The sequence below is a fragment of the Peromyscus leucopus genome, chromosome 9 (genome assembly GCF_004664715.2).
Source record: "Peromyscus leucopus breed LL Stock chromosome 9, UCI_PerLeu_2.1, whole genome shotgun sequence".
In the NCBI taxonomy this organism is placed as follows: Eukaryota; Metazoa; Chordata; class Mammalia; order Rodentia; family Cricetidae; genus Peromyscus; species Peromyscus leucopus.
This window is the reverse complement of record NC_051070.1, coordinates 107,293,138-107,310,922: the sequence shown is the minus strand read 5'-3', so window position 1 is coordinate 107,310,922 and position 17,785 is coordinate 107,293,138. Positions and strand designations below refer to the sequence as shown.

Sequence of the window (17,785 nt, the reverse complement as noted above, 5' to 3'; positions counted from 1 at the left end):
AGAATTTAAGTTTATGTTTGTCACTGGCTTCCCCTCTAAGTGGCTGCCAGTGGAGTCGGCAGTGGGCTGAACATGGCAGTTGTATGAGGAGTTAGAAGCTCTGCCAGGGAACACCAGGCACTTTTGCTTTATGTGGCTGCAGCTGTGACTATTACATGTGTGGATTTTTTTAAATGAGAGGATAGAGAACATGAAAAAGTTATTCTTTTCTGAAAAATGTAGATATGGACCATTTATTGCCAATTTTTAGTACTACTGCATGTGCCTTTTGTTACTGTCAGATAAAAGTCAGCCGTAATTCAGACAGTATACAAATTGATGGTCAAATTTTTATTTCTGTTTGGGTGCTGGAGATTGAATTGAGAGCCTTGGCATTCTAAGAATGTGCTTTGCCACTGAGCTACATCCCTAGTCCATGGCAAAAAAATTTAGGTATCTAGCAGGCGTCTTCTGAAGGGTAGGTGTTCTTCCTTGGTCACACCATTGATAATAATTAGCTGTACACCCATTTGATCAATTGTCATAGTTTTCGCTGATGTACATTCCTTCTCATAGTTCTGTGAAACTGTTGAGGGCCATTGTATTACTGCATATGATTGCGTTGTATTACTGCATATTATTGCATTGTATTACTGCATATTGTTGCATTGTATTACTGCATATTATTGCATTGTATTACTGCATATAGATTGTGTGGAAGTGCATATTGCTTCTGCTTCTTCTCGAACTAGTGGTAGTTCCCGTCACAGAGTGAGTGTGGTGATTTCAACAAGCATGCATGATGATATACAATTCTGTTTTAGTTAAGAACATAGATTCTCACTCTTGTGTGGACTGCTTTGCATGTGGCACCCTCAGTCAGTCCTCCACACAGCCCAGTGAAGCAGACGTCACTTCTTACTAAGGCTCTTTGGGGACACTTAGTTGCAAGGTTAAGTTTCTTGTTGAGGGTTAAGGGTGCCTGTCATGGTTGGATCTGGATTGCTCTCCAGAAGTTCATGCATTGAGAAGCTTGATGCCTATAGCAATGCTCAGAGGTGGGGTTTTGGGGTAGCTCTGGCCTCACCCATACATTCACCTATTGATGGTCATGATTTGATGGGTTATTGAGAGGAACCTAGGAGGTGAGGCCTAGTTGAAGGGAATAAGCTATGCCTTGCTCCCTCTTCCTCCCTGTCTTTTCTCTGCTTCCTGGCTGCCTTCACTATGAGATGAGTAACTTTGCCTCACCTCATGCTCCCTGCCGCCATGCCTTTCCCAGAAACATTGGAGCTACATGACCATGATGTGAACTCTCTGAAGCCATGAATTGAAATAAGTCTCCCTCTTCTACGTTGATTTTCTGTTTGTTTGTTTGTTTGTTTGTTTCACACAGTGACAGAAAGATGACTGACGTGGCTAATAAATGCAGCAGGGTTTGCTTCTAGCCAGTCTGTACCCAGACTGTGGGGTCTGGGCTTCTGTCCCCACGCAGGATATTCATAGCACAGTTAGCCCCTTCACATTTGCTGGCCAGACAGATTGCTCAGCCTGCCAGGCTGCAGAACAAGCTGGATTCTAGAGGTCATGCAAAGAAGGGCACCCTTCAGACGGTTCTTGGGCTGGTGGCGTGGCTTAGGAAGTAAAAATGCTTGTGTTTGACCCTACCTAGAAGCGGAAGGAGAGAGCCCACTAGTGAAAGTTGTCGTCTGACCCCTGCGCGTACACCACAGCACATGTGTATCGACGCTGACACGTCCACATGCAGAATAATGGAAGGTTCTGGACAGCGCCTCCCATGGAAAGCTGTGCTGCTTTCTCTCTCTCTCTCTCTCTCTCTCTCTCTCTCTTTGTGAAGAACTGGTGTAGAACTTGGCGGGCCCCCACCCCATGTCAGACAAGCACCCTATCACTGCGCGCCATCTTTGTCTCCTACCTTTCCTGGGTGTGCCCTGTCCTGGTGGGTACTCCTCAGGTGGTGATCCCCAAGCCGCACAAGGAGGTATTGCTGTCTACAGCCTGGGCCACACGTGCATGAGGTCGTATTTTCTGTCTTTTAGATTCTTCTCGGGCTATTTGTCTTCACAGTGGTTCAGGTGCTTGTTGACCGTAATGATTTATTATCCCCACCACCTTTACTCATTCTTTGGCCAAACTGAATGAGCGTTAAGGGCTTTCATCTTTCTTTATGAAGCGGAAAGCTCTGGGATGTAATCATTTCTGTGGTGGCTTCTGTGGTTTCCCAGGTGCCGAGTTCTGTGGCAACATGATGCCTGTATATTTTAGGACAGAGAGAGGAAGGCAGGAGGAGGAGAAGCAGTCTTGTCAGTGCGGGATGATGTGGTGGGAAATGTAACAGCCACAGACATCGAGTGGTGGAGTCGAAGGAAAGAGCTGTCATCTGTGAGGGAAACGTACTGTGTAATACGGAAAAGCCGGGGTTCATCTTGTTGTGCCAAATGCTAAAGCCAGGACCTCTGGGATTTCTGTTTCCCTCCTTGCCAAGTTATTGGAGAAAAATGCTAGATGAAGTCTCCTCGAGTGCGGTGGTAGCTTTGGTGGTTTGCTGAGTAGAGGCCTCGGATTATCTCACTACCTGAAGCTGTGGCTGTGCATCAGGAGAATGACTACATCTCTCCAGCATGTTCTCTGGACATTCCTGCTCATGAGCTAACATTTTTACTGGAGGATTGTCCTGTCCTGAGTCTGCCATCATGGCTTGACTTGTCTGTAGTCTCCTCCTCTGAGACTTGGACCCCAGTCACCTTCATGATAGGCAAGAATAGTCACTGTACTCCTGAGGAGGACACGTGCTAGCCTGGCTAGCAGCATGGACCCCCTTGCAGGAAGCCAGCACGAGGCCTGGATAATGACCAGCTGTTTCTCTAGGTATTGTCAGATTGCCCTAGGTGGGCGGAGGGACACAGTTGTCCCTGTTGAGAGCCACCGCAGTACACCATGGCACTAACCTAAAGTTGTACATGACACAAACATGGAGAAGAGCAGACTGTGTGGCCACCTAGAGAACTCACTGGGTCAGTTGCGTGGAAGTGATTTTTAGGGAAGAAAAGTAATACAGGGGAAGAAGAGCAGGTCTTTGGAAGTGTTTATGTAAAGAAGTACCATAGTTGTGCATAGGTGTGTGACAGCTGTTTCTCTGGGCTTGGCTGGATAGTGCCTCTTCTGTTGGCTGCTCCTCCCTGGAAACTGCTGACAAGACTTTGTTGTTCTTTTTGCTAAGTGCTCACCGCAGACAACAATTCCACATCACCATCTAGCGCTTTTTTTTTTTTTTTTTTTTTTTTTTTTTTTTGGTTTTTCGAGACAGGGTTTCTCTGTGTAGCTTTGCGCCTTTTCCTGGAGCTCACTTGGTAGCCTAGGCTGGCCTTGAACTCACAGAGATCTGCCTGGCTCTGCCTCCCGAGTGCTGGGATTAAAGGCGTGCGCCACCACCGCCCGGCTTGCGCTTTTTTTTTTTTAAAGATTTATTTATTTACTTATTACATACACAGAAGAGGGCAGCAGATCTCATTGCAAGTGGTTGTGAGCCACCATGTGGGTGCTGGGAATTGAACTCGGGACCTCTGGAAGAGCAGTCAGTGCTCTTAACCTCTGAGCCATCTCTCCAGCCCCCCATCTAGTGCTTTCTTACCGAGCACAAATATTAGTTACTTTGAAGAGCTTTGAAGTTTTGAAGGATGTGCTTTACCATCTGCTAGCAGCTTCCTGGGTGGGTTGCCCATCACTCCGGCCTGGCCTCTGGGCAGCTTTTGTGATTGGCTCTCCAGCCAGCACTGTGACCATCTTAGCCGCTCACATTCTCTTTGCCTTCCTTCCCTCAGACCGTCTCCGCTACTCTGGCATAGGCCGTGGAAGTTAGAATGTAGTTCCAGGCGTTTATCAGCCCATGCTTCATTCCATGTCTACCGCGATGTGACAATTAGAGTGTCAGCTGTGTGCATGCTAAGAAAGTCACACTTTTTAAAAAAATAATGGAATCCAAGGTTATTTACAGTTATTTACTTTTTTTAAATTGTTTTTCTTTTTGCTCACACCATCAGAGTTCATTCTGGTTATGGGAATGTACAATTAGCCTAGTTAATGGCCGCAACCTCTGTAAGCTGTGGTGTGTTGCAGGGCCTTTATAGCTTGCACAGACATGGCATCATGCTTCTGAAATACAGATGTTCATCTTTTTAAAAATTTATCTGATTAACACATTCTGAGTGGTATGATTGTCAGTATACTGGCACCTTTGATCCTCTTCAGTTGAGTAACTAGAAAAAATACCAGACACAGCAATTTTGAACAAAAGTTTTATTTTCTTTTCAAAATAGTATGTTTTTATCCTGTGACTATTATTTTTAGCAGAGAAATACTAGTTCTAAATAAAATATGCTCTTGTTAAACTGTATTACCATTTGGAAATAATACTCATTTATATTGAAAATTTCCTGAGTGTTCTAGGGCGAAGGTCATGGATCTTAGAAGCTAGTAGAGAAGTCTCCCCGTAGGGTATGCTGAAGAGGAGTAAGTGGTTTTTGATAATGAAATGAGAGATACAGGGATCTTTCTAGAGGAGCTGTAATCATTCTGGTAAGAACTGACTTGAGGAGGCAGGAGGGAGAGTCGGTTTTCCTGAACAGTTAGTGTTGGGCAGTGATGGCCGCGGAGGCCTGAGAGGCCACCCTGATTTGCCCATTCCTTCCCAGTGCGTAATCTAGAGCTGTCTATTTTAATCTACCTTACAGTCAAGATAATGGAAATGTGATTTCTTTTTCACTGTAGGAGATGGAATAAACTGAGGCTGCAGGACAAAGAGAAACGCCTGAAGCTTGAAGAGGATTCTGAGGAGAGCGATGCCGAATTCGATGAGGGTTTCAAAGTGCCAGGTTTTCTGTTCAAAAAGCTCTTTAAGTATGTGCCATTTGCGCTGTCCTCTGTCTGTCACCGAGCCATTGTGTACAAATTAACATTTAGAAATTACACAGTAGTTACCTGTGGGCCCTTAAGGTACTTGCAGCAATTTATTGCAAATCCAGACACTGTCAAATGAAATTTTAGCCACATGCTGTTCATTAAAATTAGATGATAATAAATTGACTAAGGTGCGCATTGGGTATGTTTGTAAACTGATGAATCTGTGTGGACTTGTCTCAGCAGACTAAACACAACACATTTAAAAGCCTCTGCACCAAATTATGTTTTTACTCTTAGTAATTTTAAGGCATCAAACTTCTCATTTTAAAAATTAGATTAATTTATTTAAGAAGACTTTTATATTAAAATCACAAGAGGAGTTCTATATATTAAAATCAAACCTTGGGGAGGATTTTTGCTTTTCGTTTTCACCTCTGTGTGGAAATAAAAATTATTGATTGTTTTCTAAGGATCTCATATCATACCTACGGGTATAATATTTTTGAGCTGACCAAATGTGCATCTAAATATTTTATGTGGATGTCTTTCTGCATAATGTCAAAAGATAAGACATAGACAACACCTCGAGTTTTAAGTTGCTCTTGGAAGCTGACTTAAGTTCTGTGTGTAAATGGCCAAGTGCCGTGACTACTGGATGCTGCATGATAGATTATGCTTGGTCTGTGTGGCTGGGCAGGACTCCTATGGTGGATGTAAATGCTGAGGGGCATTTTCAGTCTCCTCTGGCTGATCTACTTAACAAGATGCTTTAGGAAAATTTCCTTAGAGGTGTGAGGAAGTTGAGCCACCAAATAGCTTCTTTCCTTTCCCACCATCAGCTCATAGAGCAGGATGCAAACTTCTTTCTGTGAGATGACAAAGTTTAATGTCCTTTATAGATTCAGCTGCCAGCCATGCCCTTAACTTAGGGAAGTTAGCACTTAAAAATAGCATGCTCTTCCTGTTTCCTCTCAAAGAGCTTTCTTCTGTGTGTGTGGCGTGTGTATGTATATGTACATGACAAGCACTGTACTACTGAGTGACATTACCAGGCAAGATCAAGACCTACAAATAATATTTATTTATTTCATTATTGTGCCAGGGAGGTGGAATCCAGGGTTTTGCTCATGGTGGGCAAGAAATGCTCTACCACTCACCCCCCCCCCCAATATTACAGTTTTATGTTATAATTTTAATTTCTCTTTGCATTGGAAGACATTTGGGTGGGGGAATTAAGAGTAGTTATTTTATTCCATTAAACACAGTAAAACATATCCTAACTGAGCTGACGTGGCTGGGTGGCCTGACTAGATTAGAGGAGGAACCACATAGAAGGCAAAACCTGCATCTCTGATCGTTTCTGCAGAGAAGTCAGTTCATAGCCCAGAAAGGCAAATAGTTTGTTTATTACTACTCCCCAATGAAAATTAACTGGAGAAAGAAAAATAAAGATGACATTTATTGGCAACTCTTTTTATTTTCTCTGAAGTAATTGTTTATTAAGGAACAAGTAAAATAGTGTCCATGTTGCACTAGCAAAAAGTAATACCCAAATTATAGGTTAAGCTGATATAACAAGGACAGGCCTCTTCTGTGTGTTCAGTGAGTGATCTAGTAAATGTCCTCGGGAGTCAGGCTGGATGCTCAGTTTTGTATAAGTCAGATCTTGTAGCAAAGACGTCTCACAGGTCACAGAACCAAACTGCTTTATTGAGTGGATGTAAGAGTCACTGTTGGCTTGTAACTTCACTAGAGTTGATATAAATCCATGCTTGTTAGGGTTTCAAGTTTGTCTTAATTACACCTTTCTGGAAAGTATTCTGTTTTAAATCTACAAAAATAATTTAAAATACTTTACAAATGTTATTAGATTTCATATCTTCTATTGTCAGAAAAAGGAGAAGTAAGAGAATCCCTGCTTTTAAAAAGTTTATTTTACGTGTATGGATATTTTGCCTGCATACATGTATGTGTGTCATGTGCATTAGTGCCCACAGAGGCCAGAGGAGGGCGCCAGGTGCATTGGAACTGGAATTCCAGCCGGTGGTGAGCTGCTGTGTCGGTGCTGGAAACCGAACCCAGGTCCTCCGCAGAGCAGCAAGTGCTCCTCACTGCTGAGCCTCTCTCCGGCCTCGCATCGCTGCCATTTCTAATGGGGAAATTTTACCCAAGCCAGCTTACTTTTGAGTTGTGAATATATTTTTATTCTATTTACTACACCCAGTGGAACTGAATTAATGGGGTATAGTTGCACCCCAGGGAGTCAGGAGGCACCGTTTTCCATTTAAGTGCTATTTTCTGCAAGATAATGTTTAACTTCTAAATTTCAGTTTTGAAAGTTTGCCCAGCAAATGTATTCGTCTGTATAATTTAACAGCCTCACGACAAACTTCCATTTGTTTTGACCTTACCTTCCACCAAACTAGTAAATGCAATCTTGGGTAAGTGTGACAATGCCAAGATCCACCATTATCTGTGGTTATTTTCTGATGCTTTGTCCCACGGGGATAAGAGTTTAGTAATTTCCTTACTGTTATCCAGCAACTTAAAAGACTACTTCACTTTCTAAAGAGTAAACTTTATATGCCTCTCAAAGATTGAAACACTGGACTCTGCATCCCGTTTTCACCTGAACTGTGGAGATGTTTGTAGTGTTTACTCTCCAGAGTGTAAAACAGTACTCATCACACATCCCTGCTGACCAGGGTGCTGGGTGCTCGGTGCTCCTCCGTTACCTGTTTTCAGCTGAAGTCTGAGGGCCTGTTGGGGTTGGGTGGCGAGAGCCAGCTGCCTTGCCCAGCCTTTGTACAGTCTTTGCTGTTGAGATCCAGTCCTTGGGCTGCCTCATAAGTCTTTCTCCTTGTGTGATCGCTGTAGGACTTCTCACCTTTTTGTAAGTGTATCATTCTGTACCCTGTGAAAACCCTTGGAGTTTTAGGGTAGGAGATGTCAAAACACGTAGCCCACTGTTGCTGATATCCAGGGTCACGTGGACTCCAGTGTCCAGTTCACTTCCAGATTCTTTCTGAGAGACACCAAACTGATAAGTATTCCTTTCATAAATCCCAAGTTGCTGATTCCCAAATTTTTTCCATTTTAATTAAGTATGGGCTCTAAGGAAGAGGAGTGTTGGCCCTGTGTTGGATGGATTGATTTCAGGGTGGTCACTAGGAGGTCCAGGGCCTGCTGGGAGCTGATCCATGGCTTCTCTGCTTTGGCAGGAGAGGGCTGGTAGCTACAGTCCAGTCTATTTTGTTTTATTTTCGTGATTTTTAATTTTTATTCTTTGGAGACAGGGATGTAGCTCAGGGTGGCTTGAAAACCTCTTGCCTTAGCCTCTTGTGTGTTGGGATTATAGGTGTGTAGAGCCAGTTCAGACACCAGATTTTCTTCCAAGTCAGGGCTGCCTCAGCCTTGGCACTTGACCTTTTGGGCCAAATTGTTTTCTGTAGTGACTGACCACAGCATTAGAGAATGAATAGCATCTCTGGCTTTGGCCTATTAGATCCTAATTCTTCTTTCCCACTTGAAAAAAAAAGGTCTGTAGACATTGCCAAATGCCCAAGGGAGCGGGTTATCCCTGGTTCAGGGCCGCTGTGCTGGATTATCTCCCAAATGGGATCCTTTGGAGTCACACTTGTAGGTTTCCAGTTTGCTTGTGTTCTTGTTTGTGTGTCACTCCCTCCCCTCCCCTGTCCCCTCCCCTCTCTTTCCTCCACTGTCCCTTCCCCCCTCCTTCCTCCCCTGTCCCCTCCCCCCTCCTTCCTCCCCTCCTCTCCTCTCATGTCCTCCTTTCCTGAGCCTTTGCTTCCTGCCTATAAAATATACCATGAACCCTTTCTGTCCAGGTTGACTGGGAGGCTTGTCTACCTGGGCCAGAGCCTTCCTGCAAATAGGGCTCTTGAGTGGGAGCCATTATTCTCTAGGGCATGCCATGCATTTACAGAGCTTGTCTTTCTCTTCAAATTAATCAATCTTATTTTTATACCACATTGGGTTTTGATATTTAATCCTTTTATCCAAAGTGTGTATTCAATGTATTTATTATAATTAGCCAAACTAATAAGCAGGAAACATCCCAAAGTTTTTCTTATACTGTGAGCAGTGGACGTTACCACCTGGAGTCATACTGTTAAAGTTGACTTACAGAATCCTGAGAGTAAGTTAACTGCGGCACATCTACTGAAAGGACATTAATAACAGACCAGGAGCTGAGGTCCACAGTGAGATGACTCATCTCTCTATCCTCACCTATCTCCACCCCCTCGATTCCTCCTTTCCTTTTTTCAAGACACATCTAGAACTCCTGGAATTCTCCTGCCTCAGCCTCCCACATGCTGAGATTATGGATAGGCACTACCATACTTGGCTCAGAAGAAGATTTTAAGTAGGCAGAGCAGATACCAAGTAGTGAATTCTGGGGCAGTCAGTCAGGAATAGTAACCCTCCTGTCTCTTGGGGTAGCCCTGTGGCCATGGTGTTTCCTTCGGGTGGGTTTTCCTTTAAGTCATTTACTTTGGCATATAATCTTCATTCCAGTCCATGGTATCAGCTCGTTATTGACTACTGAAAATATTTTTGCTTTATTACTTTACAAACAAACAAACAAAAACCCTTAGAGATTGATAGAGTGATTGGTGAAGAAAGGAAAATACCAGCTGCATATTTTCCTTTTTTTGAGAGAGAGAGATAGGTGAGGGAGATATTATTTCTTTTTTCTTTCCTTTCTTTTCTTTTTTGCATTCCTTATTTAAAATTCTAATTGCCCCGATCTTGTTATCTTTGATAAAATCCTTGAATTAATTTGTGCTTTAAAACATTAAAAGACCTCTTACATTGTTTGGCTTTTATAAACAGTTATTTTTTACATCTGTGAGTCACACTAATTTTAAGAACAGCCCTATTACTCATACTTGTTTATGGCCTTAAAATTTAATTTAATTTTCCCTATAAAAAGATAATATGTCTACAAAGTGACTTTACAATTGTGTAAGCTATAAATTGTGGTGTTCTCTGCCCTGTTTTTTTTGATGCTATTTAGATGAAAGTATCACTTCTGTTTTGTAGAAAAACTTAGGGAACTTTATATACTTAGAATATTTGAGATTCTTATTTTATAGAAAGTGAACTAAAGCTAGTAAGTTTATGCTTGTTTATCAAGCTATATCTAATGTTGTAAAAGAAATAAAATAGTCCTTAATTATCCCATCTATCAGTTTAATTACAAATGTGTTAACATTCTATAACAAAAAATTACGATTTTTTTTATGCCTAACTGATCAAAAATGTATGACCTTATAAATATAATAATCATATAAAACACGCATCCGGCATGTTTCTCTGACTGGTACTAGAACCTAACCAAATGATTAATTCATGAGTACTTTCTGTTACACTCTGTATCACCCACCATTTGCTGTTTTCTCTTTTCTTGTGTTTGTTGTAGGTATCAGCAGACAGGTGTTAGGTGGCTGTGGGAATTGCACTGCCAGCAGGCAGGAGGAATTCTGGGAGATGAAATGGGATTGGGCAAGACCATCCAGATAATTGCCTTCTTGGCAGGTCTGAGCTACAGCAAGATCAGGACTCGCGGTTCAAATTACAGGCAAGTGCTCCTCTGCAGACTGTCAGTCTGTGGCGCTCAATTAATATTTCATCAGATGTATTGCTGTGGAGGAGGGTCTTGTGAATTATTGATGACATTTCAATTACAATATTCCTTTAATTCTTTTAGTGGGGGACATCAAAGGAAAAATTTTACGAGACAATGGAGCTGTAGGGCAGGAGAAATTAAACATGTAACACTTGTAATGAATTCCAGGCGTTGATGCTTCATTTTGCAGATGGGCCCCACTAGATATTTTGGGTCAATACGATGTCTAAGGTTAGCTCTTGCAAATGGATTGTTTACAAACTCAATTATGTTAATATCAATAGTTTACACAATATGGAATTTTAAATTAGACATAATACCTTTAGTCCCATTTATTAAATTTTACATTAAAATATTTGTTCTGGCAGAAGACCAGGTGAGCATTACAGTCAGTACGAGTCTGCTCATGGGCAAAGTTGGAGCTTTGAGGAAGCCGTTCTCTATGGTTCCTTTAGAGTCTGTGTGCATGATAGCTTTTAGAGGCATGCTCACTCTTTTGGAGTGAAGTTTCTTAATCCTCTCCCAAGGTCAACACCATCATGACTTCCTGAAAGCATAGGGAGTAATTTTAGTCTTTTTCTGCTCATTTTGTAATACACTGTTAAAGCATTAGTATTTTAAAAGAATAAATGTTTAATCTGTTTGGAGGTAGCAATGAAATGTTTGTTCTTCGTAATAAAGAGTTGTGAGCATGGCCATGTTTAAATTGTAAATTAGCTTCATGGAAATCTATATTGGTAAAAATGTTGCTAGATAAGTTACGTAGGATGTTCCATCTTGGACACACATGAACCAAGAGTTCCCTACCTTTCAGTAGGTTTATCTAATGCATAGCAGTGATGGAGTTACCACGTGGTTCTGTGTCCTATGATTTGAGGCACCCATTGTATACAGTTTGGAGATGTCTTTGAAATAGTGTTGATGTGTTCTAAGTCAACTGCAGAACATTACTGCCCACATTCTAAGGAACTGACACAACAATGTGCAGTAGGGAGCATGTGTGGGCCGTAAGCTCCTGACTGAAGGCTGTTGCTGAGTCTCACAAACATCCTGCTTTGTCTGCATTTGTCACTCTTTCTTCAAAGTCTTTCACTCTTTGCTCAGTTATCAGGGCAACACTTGTGAGGAGTGTTTCAAGTTTTCAGAGTTTTTAAGAAAAGATTTAGTGTGTGCGCGTGCACACACCTATGTGTTGTGTTGGGGGTATGTGCATACGACTGCAGGTGCCTATGAAGTCCAGAAGAGTGTGTTGCCTCCACTGGAGCTAGAGTCATACATAGGTTGTGAGCCATGTGAGTGGGTGCTGGGAACAGAACTCAGGTCCTCTGTAAAAGCAGTGTGTGCTTTTAACCACTGAGCCATCTCTCACCCCTAGATATTTTTGAAAGCCCCTTGTAGGAGGAGGAAATATGTTCAAAAGAATTTTAGAAACCAAGCATCGTGGTGTTGTTATGGGGAAGCTGTATTGAAGCAGGAGAATTTCTGTAGCTATCAGAATACTTCTTCAGATGTAGGATAGATTTTGCCTGGAAACACGAAAATATTCTAGCCTAAGAAAAAAGTCAGTTGAAAATGGGCACCTGAGGTTTTCCTATCTGTGACTGTCTGTCATTTAGCATTTAAAAATGACCTTTTCTGTCTCCAGTGGGCGTGGTCTCCACAGCTCTTGAGGTTTCTGGTAACTAGAATGCCCTGACTGTCCCAGATGTTTCTAGGGCTTTCTCTCCTTAAATGATTTCTGCAGTTTTCTTACTTGCCCCTTCTTTCTCCTCTTCCTGCCCCGTTGTCCTGAACCTTGTGTGGAGTCTTAACATTCAGGGCGTGGGAGACTCGGCTCATCCCTGCAGTGCAGTTTTGATCTAGAAATTAAAACATGTCCTCTTGAGTGGTGGCAGTCCTGTGAGGGGTGAGGTTAGGGCTTGTAACGAGCATCAGCTGCAATCAATTAGCTATCAGTGCTCATAGTCTCTTTCCATAATGAAATAGTGTGGCATATTGGACTGGCGCCCGGATCGTCTTTATTAAAATAGTTTTGGTGGAACTGGCTTCTGAGAATGTGGCAGTGTATCAGCCAAACTGCAGGGCTGACTGAGGAGGGTGTGCTGAGGGGCTCCATAAGGAATGATGTAGCATGTCTTTCTGTACTAGGTGAACTTATGTCTTAAAGAACAATTGCCCTCAGAGCAACAGGACCATCTGTGTAAGCTGGTATTGCATTGTTAGCTGTGTACTTTTTCTTTTTTTCAAATAATTCTTGCAAGCTAGAGATGTTGGAGTCCTCATTGGAGGTGGTGACCTAGTTTTAAGGTCTGTGGACATTGTGAAACTGCAGGTCTCTGTGATATCAAGAAACTTGTGGTCAAAGCAGTTTGTTGTATCAATTTATGTTTTGATGGAGGTTGAAGAACTGCTTTTAGAAGAGGAAGAGAAGAAGCAGATTACATGGATGAGTACGTGAAAATGGCAGCTATGTTCCCAGTTCCCAGTGGATACACTGGCTTTTTACTTGACCGTTCTTATAGGGATGGGCCCTCTGATTTTATAATGGAGAAGATGTAAATGATTTACCTCTCATATTTCAATTAATACTTGACTTGATTGTCATTTAATTAATTTCTATTGAAGAGTTAGTGTTCTAAAAAAGCTAACAAACCTTGGAAGGTAAATGTTACAATTTGTAATTCCCAGTAAGTTCTAGGCTATAACTAGTAGGCTTCCCACTCATAAGTTGAGTATTTGACCATGGAGCTATTGACTTGTCCTAAATTCATTAAGTAATCAATGATAATCAAAGATGAAAGGAGCTATAGTATGTTTGGTGATTGATGCTAATCACTCTGGTACATTTAGCCCTTTTGTATCGTCTCACTGGTGTTGAGGCTGGGAAAGTGGTGCACTTGCCTGCTAATGGGTTTGATTGCCCCCCTTCTCTGGTCCAGGAAAAGTCTGCCTCGGCTTGAAAACCTCCCTGCTATTCTAACAGGGGGGATGATAGAAATTAAAGGACACAGTAATGCCAGGGAGCAGTTCAGCTGGGATTAAATAGTCATCTTATGTGAGCAAGTATGTCATGGACATAGAAGTTTATAGACGGTCTGTTATAAAGGAGAGAAAAAGGCGTGCAGCCTTAAAGGCATATATGTATATACATTCAAGCTCATTTGAAAGTGAGTTTGTTTTAGACTACTTTAGACAGCTGTTGATTGGCTGTTTCCTAATCCATGCCGAGTGCATATGGATGACAACTCCCTTTTATTTTCACTGGAGGATCTAAAGAAGCTGGCACATTTAATCCTTTTAAGAAGGAATGCTGCCATGGAAGGGGCCAGGGGCCAGGGCAGTCCTGCTCTCCCAAGGGTGAGTAGAGACAGCCACCTGGGCCCTGCCTCTGGTGACAGCATGGCTTGGTGGGAAGGGTTGAGTTTGTTATGACCTCTGGATTCTCGGATCCAACCTTGAGGGCCAGGGGACAATGAGCATATACAACAGGAGGCGAAGGGTTCACAAGTGGACAGAAACGTTCCGTCGTGTTGGAGTGCAGGGGTAAAGCTTGTAGTTGGTCTGTTCTTACTTTTCCACCAGACCAATTTTCTTTCAGTTATATAGATGATTTTTGAAATTTCACGTTCTGTGTGGTTCACATTGAAATTTTAAACATTTTAAGTTTAGGAATCATTTCCTAAGCTATAAGAAGAAAACAGAAATTATGCATGTCTTTCCAACTTAAAAGTAATGCCTTTCACATTTCCTTCAGTCTTTAAGTACACGTTGTTGTGTTCATCCTTTACATGCGTGGGCTAGGCCCTGAGGTCAGACCACAGAGACTGTCCAGGCTTCTAAAGAGCTGAAGGGGAGCGCTGTGTGTCACGGCAGGGTTAGCATGGGTGCATCAAGGAAGGCTCCTCTACCTGTCTGGAGAGGAAGGGCAGCTCTAGCAAGGATGAGGCGGTGAGGGAAGGGAGAAGAAGGAAGGGTCTAGAAGACAGAGTGTGTGCTACATAGGTAGGGCCTGAGGACAGTGCAAGCTGGCAGAGTTCAGGGTCAGGTGCTAACGGTGTCAGGAGTAAGACAGGGGAGGCAGGAGCCAGAGCTGCATGGCCTCATGGCCAGGCCAAGGTGTAGAGCAGTGTGCAGCCATGGAGGCCCTGAGGGAGGACCTGGGGCATCCAGATTTTACTTCCAGAAAGTGCCAGAAGATGCCAGAACATAGATGAGATGATAGTTGCTGCAACTGGAACGGTACACTGCACAGGGCAGGTGATGGTGACCTGTAGACTTAGGAGGTAAAAGGGATGTGAGTTTATACAGGTGTCTTACGGTGGGAAGCAAGAGGATTGATCAGAGAACAAAACGGACTTCTGGTTCGCTGCCCTGAAGATGACAGTTCTGTCCTTTGGATTGGAAAGCCACGAGGGAGGGGTGGCATGTGGGGACGTCACTATTGATTTTTGACTTGTGTTTCATCTTAAGCACTAAATAGCATCCATACACACACAGGATAGAGCAAGAAAATGGCTCCCCTAACCTAGGGTGCGGGTTCTCTCTGAGTCAGGCAGTTCTCCTGCAGGAGTTTCAGGGCATGCTGTGATGTTGGGCTGTGGATGGATGGGGTCCGCACTTCATGGCAACCAGTGCTTGGGACCCCATAAAATAAATCTCTCTGGGAGCCAGAGTTCCGTCTGCTCCCAGTGAGGCTGAAGGAAGCAAGGCAGGAGAGAGGAAGACCATGTGGACCAGTGCCTCCTCCTGCCTCCCACTGCCTGGGTATTAGGAAACTGCAGTGATCTGTAAGGCTTTGTTATTTAAGTTTATTATAAGCATTTTCAAAGGCTATTAAATAATTCTCAAAAACTGAAAATTTTAATGGTTATCTGGTATTCTGTCTCGATAAGCCCTTTTATTATTAGTATTTACTAAATGACACCATTGTAAACATTTCACAGATGTTAGCTGTCTTAACATCTAACAGGGGGGAGAAAACGTTTTGCTGTGTGTTCTTTGTCCCTTTACTGTAAATGTTGAGTTCCAAGTGTGTCATTTACTGCTGTTAATTCCTGCATCCACTAAGTAATGAACAGATTCATACAGACTCTAGTTACCATGAACCTCGGCAGCTTTTCTCCTTAAAGAAAGCATCAGTACATTTTTATAGGTTGTTTTCTTTTTTGAACCGCTCAGGGGTTTTGGTTTTGGTTGTTGGTCACTTTCTCCACTGTCTTTCATGGTTGTGTTTTCTTGGACTTTTGGGTGCAGGTTCGAGGGACTGGGCCCCACTATAATTGTTTGCCCAACGACAGTGATGCATCAGTGGGTGAAAGAATTCCACACGTGGTGGCCTCCATTCCGAGTGGCAATTCTGCACGAAACAGGCTCCTATGCCCACAAAAAGGTACAGTGCTTGACTATTTGGCTTTTTTTGAACCATGCATTTCTCAAATGCATCCACATATGTTTGTTTCATCTTAGTTTATTTAATTATTGACTTGAAGTTCCATATCATCAAATAGATATGAACAAAGGCTTTCTTGTTTATTAGTCTAAGTAGTGGTGTGATGTTTTGATCCAACAAAACATAGCTGGGCACAGACAAGGACCACAAGGCTGATTGTGTGCACAGGATCACCAATCAGTTGTTTACATGACAGTTGACTGGAGGGACTTTTGTCAAACTGTCTGAGAACAGTAACACACAGATTGAGCATCCCTAATCAGAAATCTGAAATGCTCCAAAATCTGAAACTCTGAGCAATGACACTACAACTGGAAGAGTCCATACCTGACTCATGTGACACCGTGAAAATACAGGTACACCAAAATCTTTGTATTAAAAGCTGCCGGCAGGTAACCTGTAGAAGATCTGTATGGGATGTAATGAATTTTGTGTTTAGGCTGGGCTCTGTCTCCAAGGTACCTTAGCACATATTTGCAGACATTCCAAAATCTGACATACCCCTGGTCCCAGTGCATCCTGAGTAAGAAATATTTACCTTTGATTGATAAAATGCATCTGTAAATATGCTTTTTAAACATGTTTCTGATGCAGAAAAGAAAGCCTACTACTTTGAGACTTTCCTAGATACAGATAGTTTAATTTTCTTATGTGGTCCTCCTGGATCACAGTGTAGTGACATTGAAGGGATTTCTTTTACCATTTATTAAAAAACAAAACTCGTGGACAAATATCAAAGATTAAAAACCTGAGGCTAATCACAAGCGACTATGAATATACCCGCCATTGCTTGCCTTCAGCTCCAAGAGCAAGGACACTTTCTTGCCCCGCCTATTCTCCTCTGGGCTCAGCTCCTGAATGAGCTCCCCAGCACCACAAACCATGGGCCTGGAGGTTTCTCCTCCCTGAGAGACACTGCAGCCACAGAACTCCTGGGCCTCTGTAATTTTGCTCTGTGTTCTTCTTTTTTCCTGCAAATCCATGCACTCAGGATTTTGGCTAAGCAGAGTTTTTGATAGAAGTGGATCAGAAATATCTATGGTGGAGTCTCTCAGATGAGCTGAGTTGGAATCTCGCTTACTGCAGTCAACTGTCTTTGCCCAAGATTTTAGAAGATAAGTAGGGAACAAATTGAGTTGAGAGAATTGGGAAAATAGAGCGAGTGCTGTGATTGAAAAGAAATGATTTTTAGCAGTATGAAAACAGAAATGGTTAAGTTGTTTTTCTAGTCCAACCCTCAGCTGCTAACTGGTTTCACCCATGTGAAACATTTCTCATTCTGCTTTAATTTTCCTGTTGTTTGACATCTCTTAATGTCATATGTTGCAAACTCGTATAAAGAGCAGTCTTCATGTACACCACATGTATTGACTAACTAGTGGAAACATAATTGACAGTGAGCCTGTTGGAGAAACTTGGGTCCCTTACCTGTCTGGTGGCAGAACATCATTAGGGATGATGTTCACCTTGGCTCACACTAGTTGCAGCTGCTTTGCTAGTTTCATTTGTGGTGGTGTGTGTTTTTTGAGATAGAGTCTTGTTTTGTAGCCTTGGCTGGCTTGAACCTGTGACCTTCCTGCTTTCCCTCCTTCATGCTGAGGTTTTCCCGGCTAAGGGAGTTTTACCCACATTCATGGGCATGCACATGGCTGTTACTCTTCTTCTTCTTTTTTTTTTTCATTGTTTTTCATTACAGTTTATGGTTCTCTCTCTTTTTTTTTTTTCTGATAGAAAACAATTGTAGATGAGTTGGTAAATATTTATTTGTGGAACAACTATAAATG

At 42.5% G+C, this 17,785-nt stretch overlaps 1 protein-coding gene across 1 annotated transcript in view; it reads left to right on the top strand.

The window, feature by feature from the left end:
* Positions 1–17,785, top strand: part of Ercc6 (ERCC excision repair 6, chromatin remodeling factor) — a 74,352-nt gene that overhangs the window by 27,884 nt on the left and 28,683 nt on the right. The window contains exons 6-8 of the mRNA XM_028878375.2: positions 4,768–4,896; positions 10,346–10,504; positions 15,806–15,941. Coding sequence (XP_028734208.1) covers positions 4,768–4,896; positions 10,346–10,504; positions 15,806–15,941 — 424 coding nt within the window. The remainder of the gene's footprint in view (positions 1–4,767; positions 4,897–10,345; positions 10,505–15,805; positions 15,942–17,785) is intronic.